Source organism: Phoenix dactylifera, chromosome 2 (assembly GCF_009389715.1).
Source record: "Phoenix dactylifera cultivar Barhee BC4 chromosome 2, palm_55x_up_171113_PBpolish2nd_filt_p, whole genome shotgun sequence".
NCBI classification, from domain to species: Eukaryota; Viridiplantae; Streptophyta; class Magnoliopsida; order Arecales; family Arecaceae; genus Phoenix; species Phoenix dactylifera.
Genome location: NC_052393.1, coordinates 3353730 through 3368437, shown reverse-complemented (window position 1 = coordinate 3368437; position 14708 = coordinate 3353730). Strand labels below are relative to the sequence as shown.

The following is a 14708-nucleotide window of genomic DNA, read 5'->3' as shown; positions in this document are numbered from 1 at the left end:
TAAAAATGCACCAAAAGAAGCCATTTATAACTTACAAAGCAAGAATTATAGATTTCAGAACATGTTCCCTTGCAAACACAGCACAAGCATGGTGGACACTTGCAAGTGGATGATGGCATGCTCCAACACAGCATATGACCATAAGGACCACTTACACATATAGGATGGATTTTTTGGCATGCACATTTAGCAATTACAGTAGCAACGTAGCCAGCCAATTATCACTTATACAAGGCAATAATTCAAATCCAAGTGGGATGTCCCAAGAGATGTCCGGACGAGGCACAGTACTGAGTGTCGGGGCGGGACATCCCATGTCGTCCCAGCAACCTGCTCAGCACGTCCCGAGACATTCCCCGTCCCAAGTGTCGAGAAAGGACAAGACGGTGACGTGTCATATTCCATGGAAACCGGGATGGCCCTGTCCCACAGGATTTGAACCATTGACATGGTGCAAAGTTTAACAGTAATAGAAGTTTGAGCATAAAAAACTTACATCTGAGTTCCTTAAAGTGTCACTGCGAACAATTTCCAGTAAATAATTGAATGGAGCAGCTTCGAAGGCTTGACGGACATACTCGGTATGATCAATCTCCTAAAAATATGAATAGTGAATGTCTTGATGTAAAAATGATATAAATGAATATAATAAAAAACATACATATGAAACACAACTATAAGCATATCACTACTTTGTCTCTCTGGAAGAGAGACAACGCAGTGAATATCTTGATGTATAAATATGCAAAGTGAATGTCTTAATGTAAATATGGGATCAATCTGCTAAAAATATGATCAAACTTCCAAAAATATGCAAGTGAATGTCTTGATGTAAAAACGATACGAATAAGTATAAAAAGAAACAACCATATGGAACACATACCATGAGCATACCACTATTTTGTCTATCTGGAAGAGACAATAGTAGACAGAGAAACACCGCCCAGGCAAGAATCAAAGGCCCGGCTTCTATTGTTCCCAAGTCAGTAAAGCTTGAAACTTCAGCATCCATCTCTTGAATATCAGACAATGTAAATGCAGAATAACCCTGCCTGATAAACATCTTTCTAAGTAAACAGCTAAAATAAGGCAAAACTGCAAGACTGGGATTCACAATACATAAAAAACAGAACTGCTGCTACCGAATAAATTAAAAAGATTAAAAGAAACATGTAAGGAAAAGATTAACATTTTAATACAAACCTGAAAGGCACTTCATCATGAACCATCCCAAGGAGATTTTCTAAGTCCATGGTTTCAATAAGAATAAGGAGTAGCTGAGCCTTTGCATGGAAAAATGAATTTCTTGCTTCAACTGATACGGCTAGCCTTCTGATGTTAAATGAACCACATAATATATCCTGGAATTTATAATTAAAAACACTCAAAAAACACTCAAAAACTTTCAGCCTAGCACAAAATAAAGCTGCTTTACCTTGAAAAGCAAGCATAAACTTTTCCATTGCCCAGCTTCGCAGCCACAAAAGCCATCATAGTAAGCAAGGAACAAAATGTCCAAGACCAAGTTAACTTCGATCAAAGTTTCTTCCACCCACAGAACCATGAAGTCAACTTCCTAAAAAGAAATTACCAAATAACAGAAGACGAATAAATAAATGAAGCATAAGCACGAAAACTGACTGCATCAATGGGAAAAACAAAGATCAGAAAACACAATGAAAGTGTAAACACCAGAAGAATATGCAGGAGCAGTCAGCAGAAGTATAGAACTCAATATCTATCTCATCATCCATAAGAGAAGAAGCACTTTTGAGCAGTCCAATTTGCTTTTTAATGGTAAGGATTATATAAGAAAATATTCAATAGAAGTCAGGGGGGAAAAAAGAAAGATACAGAAGAAAATGTGCAACACTGACATAGACATTTGTACACAAACAAATTACAACATTTCACAAAACAACGACAAAATTTACCCATCCACCTAGGTTAAATAAGGATATCACTTCCACTATTATTTCGTACCTATGGCCAACAGATTTCTCCAAAACCCAATTCTGAAGACATCAGCAAAATTCATTGCACGCCTACAATCCAATACGCACCCAACAATTTTACTCCCCACCAGTGCCGATACCATCCAATAAACCCAATAAATCAAGCGATGGGGAGTCTGTACAGCAAAATTCACCACACATGTCCACAAAGGACTTAAAAGAAAGGCTCAATGAACTAAAAGTTTAAAGAAAAAAATCTGAAGGGAATCCTAGTTTTTTAATCTGATATATGCATGTTCTAATCATCAAGCATAAGTATTACTTTGAAGTCCATATTTATTAGATATTGCATATCATTATGAATAATTCAAAATATATTCTTGAATTATGATAAGAAAATACCTCATACTGTGTCTTACAATCCAACCCTGATATTTCCAATTTTGGTAATCAATTGTTATATTTATTTTTGTGCATACATTGCAACAAGTTACAAGTGGAAATACTGAGTTTCTCTACACTGCCATGTTACTGAATTCAAGCGATCAAAATGTTAATAAAAATTGGCTTCCTATCAGCCATGCCAAAGTCCCAAACTGTACAACCAACTCACTGGTTCCACCACTCTTCAGAATCGAAAGCAGATCAGTTTCATGACTTCTTGTTGGCCACAAGACCTCAACAATTTATCCTTCCACTGAGTGTTTATAAATAAGCATTCAAAATATGCTGATCTATATCCACTTGCTTCATCACAACTCTCTTGATTACTGGAAAATAAAGTTCACAGCATACATACCCAATGTGATGCACCCAAAGTTGCCTGCACTATTTAGCACAAAAATCACTAATTGTCTAATTTCTGCTTTTCATTAAAAATAGAATTGCAGTAAAGCCTTGCCCATAAAATGAGTAGGGAGTGGAGGTGGGGGGAGGGAGGAGAGAGTTCTTTTTTTTTTCTTTTTTTTTTTTGTTTGCGCGCGGGGGGGGGGGGGGGGGGGGGGGGGGGTGCAAATCAGCCCATTTGTCAAACTCTTCATTACTGTTCTATCTGCAAGCTACTATAATTGACAAACAATCAACTACTGCAAACTAGTATAATTGGCAAACAATCAACTACAAAAAATATTTTAGATCCTATATCAAAATAAGAATTTTCATTCAAACAACCAGTACAAATTCAATGATGAGTAGACAGAAAATTCCTTGTACCAACAAATGGTCTATCAGGGTGAACAATGAATGGTAAATGTGCATGTTAGCAATGTAGGCTCGTCCAATACTGCAAAGTAAGTAAAGTTTTTAAAGTCAAACTCAAAAACAGTGAAAAAATAATGACTATAAATAATAATAATTATAATAATAATAAATTAATAATAATAATAAATATGTAGAGGTCAATGAAGATTAGCGAATCTGAGAGATTATATCTGGAATACTAGGTGACACAAAAATTAGGAAAAGGAAAATCTAAGATACACATGCCATTGAAAATGATAAGCAAGACAAATGATAGATACAGATAAAGAACGGAGCAATCACAGAAAAATGTGATACTATAAGAAAAAAGAAATAAAAGTTAAAAAATAGAAAACCATCTAAGAATCAAACAAAAAGCATAAATGTGCCCATGCTTAACTAGAAGGTGGAAAGATTGGAAGCTATGGAGCAGGATGCCAGTACGGCAATGGATGCAACACAAAGTATAATGGTATATCCCAATATCATTGTCCATACTCCATGCAATAATATTAACACCCACAAACCCCAATTAGTCATTATTGAAATCCATCTTCACTCTAAGGATCTTCAACTTTGAGTCTTCATCAACTAGGCATGCATCCATTGTATCCATGCACATAGAAAGCTAATAGGGCAAAAGTTATTGTCCTTTTAATCAACAGAATAAACTAATAATGTTGTCACCCCAGCTGCTCAAGCTTTTTCAAATCTAGTGAAATCTTGATCCAAGCAAAGCACAATGTACCCATTAAACTGACACCTCAGCAACGCCTCATGTTTTTGAGGCCTCATTTCACAATCAACGAATCACAAATATGTTAAGACTTTTCAGGTCTGGTATCAAATAGATGTAGATCCAGACTTGATCAAATCCCCAAAGAGAAGAAACTTAGAATTATTTTCATATTTGATTCTTTTGCAATAAATCTAATTTATTTAAATTTTTCATAGAAAATATTGTGTAAGAGATTAAATACAGAATGCAGGAAAAGATTCCACGTTTTGGAGGTGGTTCCTCAGGCCTCGAAAGTAAAAGTAAACACTAAGAAGGAAGAACATAGAAGAAAAAAATTCATTGATTCATCTTCAATCTCATGGTGATGATTCACTATACACAAATACATTACATATATGCCATAATTTGCACAAATTAAACTAAACCATAAAATTAATTTAGCCAGACACATGTGAAGCCTTATGTATCCCACCAATGAATTCCAATAACATATATTACAGACAAAATGGATCCCAAGATCTCAATATCCGATGCTTGAAAGGTCCAATTGTGATCAACCTCGCCCCCGCCCCCCAACCAAAAGAAAAAAAGAAAGAAAAAGATGAGGGGAAGGGGGAGGGGATTCAAAATTAAATTCTCAACCCATGAACTCATTTGAACTAAGACTGCATCATTAGTAGAGAACCAATGTAAAGCAGAAAGGCTGGCTAGATAATGCAGATCAGAGATTTAAAGCAATATGGCAAGTCAATGCAAACAAGCAAGGCATTGCAAAGATGCAAATATGGAGGTGGGTTTTAATAGGAAGGGCAGGGTAAGAATGAATTCATAGGGCAACAAAGATCTAAGGTCTTAATGAGGAGAAACTTGCATTGATGGATTAGGAAAGATATAACGCAGAACAAAGTTGCGAGATGAGAGATGGAAAAAGTAACAGTTATAGCAGTTGTAGCCCTTAATAGAAAAGAATGGTAAACAAGAATTTACAAATCCAACTCCATAAATTTGGAATACAATCAGTTGGTTACACATGTGATTACAATAAGAAGCATGACTTATAAACTAGCTAATGGAGCTCATTTGTAAAACACGCCATTTACAAAAACAAAATAACCAAGAAAAGGCATATCATTTAAGTTTGTTGTACTATTCAATCATTCCTCCCCATAAAAAAATACATGCAACTCTAGAAGCATCAAGCAAAAATGTAGCATACAAACAACCAAGAGGAAAGTGAACATTTTTTCCAAGTTGTTTCATGTTCAAGTAAATAATAACATGAACAGAAAGTGCAATTACAACTGTACTCAGTATTTTTGCAGTCAAAAACATAAATATTCAATGGACATGTGATAGAATAAGGAAACAAACATACAGTTTTCTCAGAAAATACAGAAGAAAGGAAATCTTTCAAGATGGATAAGAGCTTCATTTCCAACCCATCAGAAACTAATTGCAAAGCCTCTCCTCTAACAGCTTCAGTTGAACAAGACCCATTCTCCATGTACACTGCATAAAAATTTACTCACTTTAGTAACACAGAAATGATATACAGCAATTTAACATAGAAAGATACTGAACATTCAAGGATGAAAATCAAAGCTATTTTTGATAAGTGGTGTCAGACTTACAAGCATGCACGAAGATTCGTCTGATACATTTCAACAAGCACTGCCTCTCAAGGTAATATTGAAGCAATATCTTCAAAATCAAAACAAAACAACACCAGTACTTAGTGCAAAGGCAAAATAACAAAAAAGAGACCAATGCCATAATACACGCACATGCTCACATCTGTGTGGTGCACAAGCATGTGCAAAACAATAGTGCAAAACAGAAAAACATTGTTGATAACAAATATCTGATGACTATAAAGGAGATTTCGCCAAATCATAGAACAAAACGACCAAGCCACTCCTTCATTCCCTTTGCTGTAAACTAATTCAAAATCTGAGATGTGTCAAAGGAACAATCAAAGACACCCAATTCAATTAGACGAGTAACTAATTGAAGGTTTTAACATACCAGAAATGGCACCTATATTCGCAGAGCCAATGCAGATGCCGCCATTTATATCCTCGTGGATAATTTGAGTGAGGTCATTCATATCCTCGAGGTCCGCTTATACCACATGGCCAAAGGTTCCCTTCTATCCTCATAAACAAATCAGATGAGGCCACATATTGATATTTTAAATGAGGTCACTTATATGCCATCTGAGTGACAGTCCAGATACATCTTTCAAGTATGATGTCATTTTTTCACTTTAAATAGAAACTGGCACATGCAACCATGGCATTTCTATCGAAAAGGCTCCAATGGAAAACATAAATTCCACTTCAAGACTATCTACAGAAGATTGTGATAAAGACATGATTTCAAGACAAATCATGCGTGCTCAAAATAGCGATTCAAAAGTTACATGATTTTGATTTCAAATAGAAAATTATAATATTTCAAAACTAAATTAGGTCTATACCTCCAAACAAGTAAGTAAAGATTTTAAAATTGTTATAGATTTCAAAAATACATAATACAGAACTTTAAAATTCAAGCCAAATATATAGTTGAAACTTCCATAGACCACAAGCTTTGGAAATGTTTATGAGGTTTAGAAGCTCAAATAACAAGCAAGCTTGAGATCTACTCCAAGCTTAAAAAACATGTACAAACTTGATGTCAAGGAAAAAAGGAAGATTTGCCTACAAACAAAACCATAGGTTTTTTGAAAGGATCATAGGGTTCAGAATTTCCAAAATATATGATTGACAGCAATTAAGACACATGGAAGTCACACTTGCAGTATAATACCAATGATACCCAGAAAATCCTTGTCCAAGCTTCCCTTCCTCAAGACAGGTTGGTCTCTAGACAATTAATTAATTAGGTCAATTCCCCCAGGTTGGTCATGGCAATAAGTTGGTACAGTAGATTAGGTTGGTTAAGTCCAATGAAACTGCAAAACAAACTATTCAAGACAACAAATAGGCAAACTACTATAGGCAACCCTTATTGCAAGAATATAATGTGTAAAAATTGCATTTAGTTAAGATCTTACATGTAAATAAGAAGCCACTCCACAATCAATCCAATAAAAGCATTCAAAAATTCAACTTCCATTAAAATAAATAGTCAACTTTCCAACTCAAATGGTTTTTCTGGTTGGGTCAAAATGGCAAGTGTTAATTGTTAAAGTGTTTCTCAAATCTTATACGCTCATAAATTTTATGTATCCAGACATCATTAAAACTTTTAGAGCTTGATAAGAAAAGTCATGTCCATGCACACTCCTGGATATATATATATATGTGTGTGTGTGTGTGTGTGTGTGTGTGTGTGTGTGTATGCGCAAGTTTTGCCTTATACCAAGCACATTGTACCGTATAGATACCAAACTGATACCCGATACAAAGGCTAAACCAAGTGCCGGTATGCCGAACTAACCCGTACCAGCACTACAACATGGTACCAAACCGGGTATTGAAAGTGATATTGCAAACTTTAAATATATGTATCTAATATGAGTATTGTTACAATATGCTTATGCATTAGAATATTAGGAATCACACCAAACGAGCTGATTGTAATCAAACAATTAATCAGCCACGTCTATAATCAAAATTACCCCTAGGCCCATCATCCAACAAGAACCAACATGAACCATTTTCAATCGTTTAGCTAGCAATTCAATGAACCATTTTGTTCTTTTACAGCCTAGCCAATTCTCATACTCTCTTAAAAATGCTATTCTTCTCCCCATCTACCCATAAAAGCGAAGCATGACACACATCACCACCATCTCACAATGTTCACACTCACCAACACCAACTTAGAGATGGATGGACGAAGTGAGACATCATGCTACATTTGATCACTGACAGACAGAAACAATTTTAGTACAAAGAGGAAGTGGCAACGTGCTTGTGAGAGGTTCACAAAAATAAAAGGGAAAGATCCAATAAGAGACTTAGGGGGACTGGTTGGAGGATACATGGAAAGGGGAGGGCTACGAATGGAGATGGACAAGAGTCATCTCTAGGCTTGGGCCTCATGGGTTGGTGTTGGGTTATGGGAGTCAATCTTGACACAAAGAAATAACTAGATAGTCAAGAAGTGTTGTCCAATAGGTACCTGAAAATGAAAGAAGTTGATTTAACAATTGAAGCATGCATGTTTATTGGGACAAAATGGATGGTCAGGCCAAGGGCTGGCAACGTCTGCTGTGCCAGTTCCAGGCTGGTTGCCCAACGGCACCAGTCGGTATGGCACCGCATCGTGTCATGCCGACCCTGTACCGACACAATAGAAGAGGCAGGAGAGAGGGAGAACGGAAGAGAGAAAAAGAGAGAGGAGGAGGCCGAGGGAGGCTAGCGGAGGCCGAAGAGCCACCGCGCAGAGGAGGGGCTACGCCTCTGGTCCCCTATTTTGTTTGAAATAGGGGCCTGAAACGAGCCCCCTTTTATTTTTGTGAATTTTAAGTGAAAGTCGGCAAACCCATTGCAGACTTTACTTAATTCAATGGGCTCCCCGGCCTCCGCCTCCTCTGCATGGCAGCTCTCAGGCCTCTCTTTTCCTTCCTCTCCCTCTCCCTCCCTCCCCCGCTCTCTCTCTCTCTCTTTTCCTCTTTTTTCTTCTCTTTCTCTCCCTCCATCGTTGGTCTCGATTTCGCCGCCAGTACAGCTCGAGACGCCCCGAACTGGGCAGTTCGGGACGGTTCCACCGACAATGAGGGCTGGTCCCCTTCACCTCACTCTCCTAACCATTACATTCACCTTGAATCATCAAAGCCAATAACTAATCAAAAGGGTTCACAACTAGCTCGATTCCCCCATTCTATTAACACTTCTAAAAGTGAAACACTAATTCGAGCTCTTTAATACTGACTCGAATTAACGATTCAAGGCATCGAATCAAACTGATGCAAAATAGGGTCAGTATGCAGGCTCAATTAGGGAGAGAGCCCGAACCAGTCAAAACTAGTCCAAACCGATGGGTTTCACTTAGATCGAACTGATTTTGTTCGATTAGCCCGAGACAAACCAATATTTTAATATAAGATGCCCCATCTCACTAGTACTGATCCCTCTCTCATTTTCTCATCTTTGAAACCCTAGCTCCCCATCCACCAATGCCACCAATGCCAACCTTTAGCAACTCATTTTTGTTGATCGACCCTACGATCTCCCTCACCAAATGCCTTTGTATGTTGCCCTAGCCAATCGCCCCTATGGATCCCCCTGGTCGAACACCCCCGTCGGTTGCTCCGCCAATCTCCCTTCCTCCATCCCTCTTCCATCCTTTTTCCCTCTTGATAAGGGTACGGGCATCCTACCAACATACTGTGACGGTAAAGTATCACACCATATAGTTCAACCCAACTCCTTGTTAATACGGCACCCGGTACAAGTTTTGAGAACCTTGCCCCCATCTTTGGTGGCCAGGAAACATAAGAGGCGCATCCTATAGTTTTTAGCACGGATGGAAACTTTTTTGCTCTAAATGTGAAGACTCTTTAAGTAGGTGCCAATTAACATGGCTTGAAGAGTGAAGGGCGATTTGATCACCGGTATTACTCTTCAACATTCAATCATAAATTGAAGAACCCTTGGCTTTGTGTAGGAAGTTCTCTTCGAAATTTTACTAATATGTAAAATCAACTCCACCATAGAATACACTAGAGAAGCATCTATAGAACTTGACGCCTAATTCGAGCATTAAACCCAAAACAAAATCACACTAAAAATTGTACTCAATAATAAGGAAACATACTAAAATTACTCAACTACAAATATAGAAACCCGGTGAAAAAAATGATACTATCTCCAACCATAAATCTGTTGGATCCTACAATGATTAGCATGATCTAACTGGTCATAGTATCTATTGGTTGCATGACTAACTCAGCCCCACCAGGCGAACATGCTAGGGCCATCGGATCTCACCATTATTGTTGTACAATTCAAAATACTAAACATTTTGAGATTTTTCTATATATTTATTTGTTCCTTTTTTATTTATGATTAATTATTAATTAGGAATAAGCGGAGCTGGTCACAAGATGTTTCCATTGTCCCTCCACAGTTCAAGATGACATGACTAAAGATTTTTTTAAGACATGTTTCTCATCAATATTCCATTTAGGTTTCATCAATAGATACTTTTGCATTCTTTACATATATTTAATTTTTCTAGTTTTCTGCTAATTATTAATTAGAAGTGAAGGTCATTCGATCTCACCATTATATCACCCTAGTGTTCATGATGGTAGACATTATGAATATTTTTAATATATTTAATTTTTTAATATTTATTTATAATTAATTAGTAATTAAGATATTTATCATGTGGCAATGATGTCATATTTCAGATAACCTAATAGTTGAACCCATAATCCATAACCCAAACACTTTTTCAGTTCAATCAATAATACAAGTTCTAAAACACATAAGTATGTATCGCATGTCTCTATGCACATGAAAAAATAAAGCTTTAACAATAAAGTCTTCATGGCACAAGATGCAATGTCCTTTAAAGATTAGAGCTGCATTTTTTTATAGTCATGCAGTAAAGACTTATAATAGGACCTCTCTAACAAAAATGACTTAATTTAAGATTCAGAAGAAAAAAGATAACTGATAGGAAAAGTTGGGTAGCTTTCAATAAATAATAAGACAAAAGGTAGGATAAGTACACATCATATTTCCAAATGCATCAAAATGGAAAAAACTGATCATTGAATTATATCAACAAGAAGAAGATAAAAATACGAAATTTCAGAAATAGGAAAAGAAGCTACTTACCAAATGAAGAAAATCATGACCTTCAATATCCGCAACTGACTTGTTCAATCCGCAAGTCCTATTGACAAGAATGTACGACTGCACCTCATCTAAGGACTAAAGAATACCATAAAATATATTCTTAGCATGGTTATGACCAACCTTTGGTTAAAATAAGAGCAAGAATATAATTGTTAAAGAGAATTTAGTAGGCAAAAAATGATGGACAAAAGAAGACAAATGAATTACTTCGCTGCACTATAAAATTTTGATTAAGCAGATAATATCAGAAGTACTAAGAAGCTAAATTCAATATGCACAGCAAATTGTAATGCCAAGCTAACCACCTAAGAATCTCAAATTAATGGTTGATCAGCAGAAACTTTCAATATGTATCTGTCGAAGTCAAAATTGAGTGTTATAGTATGATTAAATTACTAGGATCACCTAGTCACATCAATGGTTTAGATTAAAATCTGGTTCCTCAGAGGGTAGATTAGTATGATACGACTTTAGATGTTTATTTTTTAATTCCCCATTTTATTCAATTTGAGGCTGAAGAGCTACATTCAGAGCATTATTAACATTTCTTGCAGCAAATTTTCCACATAAATGTCTGATCGATCTCAGATTATAGTCAGCAAACGTTTGCTAGATTGGATAAGAAGTTTTATCGAGCTTACCACTTTGATGAAGAAAATCAGATATACCTACTGATGCTGAACTTTCTTTGCATCACAAGAAGAAGAAGGATTAATAAGGCAGAAGAATTTCAAGCAGAAAGCCCACTACATGAAAACCCTGTGATTGAAGATCTGACAACTGAATAACCAGCAGTCAAAGATCAACCATCTAGAGATCCCATAATTGAAGACCAATGCATCCCTTCAATAAATTTTGTCCTTCAAAAATATAGAGTAGGAGTATTCATTATGAAAATAGAGAGTTGTTGATCTATCAAATAGATGTTATTATTCCATCATTGTGACTAAAAAATTGGTCATATAATGATATGTTCCTGGCCGAATCTTTCAACCCAACATTCTCTGCCTCCAATAGGTGATCGAAGACCTTGTGAAATTAATCAAGATGAAGTAATTATGTCACTCATTAAATGCAAGAAGGTCCTGTTTTGATATCCATTTATCATTTTGTGCCAATCCAACAATGGAGCAGCACAAGGATAGAAGTCAATATAGAACTAGAGGACAATCTGTGCCTAGAAGAATCATCTAGCAAAGTCAAAGGTTAGCTAGTAGATTAGGTTTAGATGAGTCCTTAGTTTAATATTATTTTAAATTTTCGTATACTCAATTGAAAGTTTTATCATAAATTTCTAAGGCCATAAATTGAGATTTGGACATCCATTTTTCGCTAAATATTATGTTTGAATGGAGTTACCATGCTTATTTATTGAGTCTTGGGAATCTACTATTAAATAGGTCATTTTATTGTGACCTTATTTTAATTTTCGTGCCATTTTTCTAGCAGCTTTTAGAGTCGTATTCTAGGAAAGAAGATTAGCTAGATCCTACTTTAGGCTCCCACTCAGTGGCGGAGTCAGGATTTTGATTTAGGGGAGGCAAGGATAACAACTAATGATCTACTAATTTACTTCCTTACTTAAAAATGTTAATAATTAAATAATAAATAGATTTTTAATAGATAATTAGTTCTTTTGCATATTGCAAATATTTTTTTAAAGTATTTCCAATGTCGAGTTAACTAGGAAAGGGAGCATTGGATGGCAAATATGAATGGTAAATCAAAATTTTATATTCACATCAAGTGCAATTGTGTGAAGGCAATTCATAAATTATTATTTAGTGTATTTGAAAAAAGAAACAATCAAAAGCCCCATGACAAAATCTAACATAGAGAGTTGGATAACTAGAGCTTTCTTCCGTCATGGTTCCTAGGAAAAACTTTCTTTCTCCTTTTGGAAAGAGAGAGGATCACATACTGCTTACTGCTGGTGTTGGGATGCATTCATATATCATAATAGTTTGGATACTACTGAAAAGTGCACTTTTTCAAAATTGAGGAAGTATTTCAAACACCTCTAAAAACCTGTGATTGTGTTGATTGTGGGAGTTCCAGTTAAAAATTCAGGAAGTAATTGAATATTGCAAATCCCCATAAAAAAATCCAATTTAGGCCCCAAGTACGGACAGATTGGTAAAAGTAGAAGCTAAAAAACACATGATTGTGGAGAGTTCTAGTTCAAATTTTAGGAAATAATTGAGTACTGCAAATCCACCATAAAAAACCAAAGCTAGGCCACAAGTATGGACAGAATGGTAAAAGTGGAAGCTGAATATGTAATATATTCATTTTGAGAAAATTAGATTAAGTATAATCATGCCTCGATGGTATCATTAAGAAACTTGTGCCTCTGAACAATTATCCCTTGTTATTTGCAAGGAGAAAATACATATGAATGCTGAGGCCACTATTAAAGCATGTTTCCCTTCGTTCCAACTGTGAAGAGGTGTGATTGCATGCAAGACAATTTTTAAGTATGAATTCTGGAGATCCCAACTCCAACCCAAATTCCAAATTAGGGGGCAAATTAAGATCTTCTAAATTTAAAAACAGAAATAAAGCTTTAGTTTTTGAGTGATGCATCCAAGGCATTGTTGATCAACACAACAACCATAGATTTATCTATTTTTTATTTTTGCTGTAATTTCTGTTTATTTTTGGTCTTTTGTGGGTTATGTGTTTGTCAATTGGCTTGAGATTAAAACATTTGAACCCATCATAAATAGATAAACAATTCAAAGTACTGTAACAATACAGTTCACAGTACTATTCATGCTACAATACCCATGAACAGTAACCAGATGCTTATAAAGGGTATTTTGTGAATTTAAGTTTTAGTGATAGGTTCAGGGTTTTGTTGTTGTTATACTTAGAGATCTCAAGTCTATATAGAGGAGTCTTAAAATTGATATGCAGGTTTTACTGGAGTTAGAGTAGGCCATAGGCCCTATTCTCTTCTCCTCTTTCTTTCTTCCCCTTGTTCCTCCTAATCTTCCTCTTACTCTCTCACTTTATCTATTAATTCCTCTCTTTAGCTTATTGATTCAGACCTAACCAGATCTACATTAAATTCAGTTTATAAAATCAATGGTTAACCTTTAATCTTTTACAAGGTTGCATCAGTTTGGTATTAGAGCAAACAGATCCAAGCAACATATTTGCTTCAAGAAACCTTCAATAGCCCTGAAATCTGAATCTATGCCTGTGAGTACAAGAAATGAAGATTATGATGAAGTTCTCCAAGATATGGTTAGATGAAAGGTTCAAATGCCTGGAAGCTCTAGAGCAGCCAAAACAACCTTCCATTGGGGTCTCAGCATACATTGAAGTGCTGAAGGTAAAGTTAACCATTAAATAATAAGGAGTTTGTTTCCTGGTGATTATAACCCATGAAAGCTGAAGTCCAGGATATAAAGACACTAGTTGAAGATCCAATCGTGAAAGAATTGGTTATGATCGAATCAGATGTCCACTAGAATTCACCAAGCAAAGGATTTGTGTATCCAGACTTGCTGGTTTCATCTCCCTCAATCAAGCCACTACATGAGGAGCACCCAATCCAGATGATCAGATAATTCAAATCAAGCATCAATTCTTCAATCCATTCAATCATGCATCAAAAGATTCAAGTATCAATACCATACAACCACTATTATCCATCATCAAACTCTAGAAATCCAATGGCAGGGACCATTCTTGTCAACCACCAAAAGAATCAGGAACAAGATCTGTGCAACAGAAGCAAATGATGCATCTAAAGGTTGCTGATCATCAAAATCAGCACAGCTCTATCTACTTTTTAATTGTAGTTGTAATTTCTATTTTTAGCCTTTAGCAGCTTTGTATTAGTCAAAGGCTGAGACTAAAATACCTGAAGCCTTAATAGATAGCTAAGCAAGTTAGTCTTGTAATGACACTGTTCATGGCCAAAATATGATATAGTACCCATGT

General features: G+C 35.9%; 1 protein-coding gene across 12 annotated transcripts in view; it reads right to left on the bottom strand.

Annotated features, from left to right (window-relative positions):
- Positions 1 to 14708, bottom strand: part of LOC103706141 — a 74235-nt gene that overhangs the window by 52049 nt on the left and 7478 nt on the right. For 11 of the 12 annotated variants that reach the window (XR_001879399.3, XM_039117604.1, XM_017842543.3 and 8 more), the window contains exons 3-9: positions 10734 to 10829; positions 5565 to 5634; positions 5309 to 5442; positions 1436 to 1576; positions 1204 to 1361; positions 884 to 1052; positions 497 to 595 (exon numbers count right to left, since the gene is read on the bottom strand). Coding sequence is in view for 11 of the 12 variants with exons in the window: in XM_039117604.1 (XP_038973532.1) it covers positions 497 to 595; positions 884 to 1052; positions 1204 to 1361; positions 1436 to 1576; positions 5309 to 5442; positions 5565 to 5634; positions 10734 to 10829 (867 nt within the window). In the remaining variant the exon portion in view is untranslated. Of the gene's footprint in view, positions 1 to 496; positions 596 to 883; positions 1053 to 1203; positions 1362 to 1435; positions 1577 to 5308; positions 5443 to 5564; positions 5635 to 10733; positions 10830 to 14708 lie in introns of those variants that run through there. The other variant, XM_026804311.2, reaches the window with a different exon arrangement.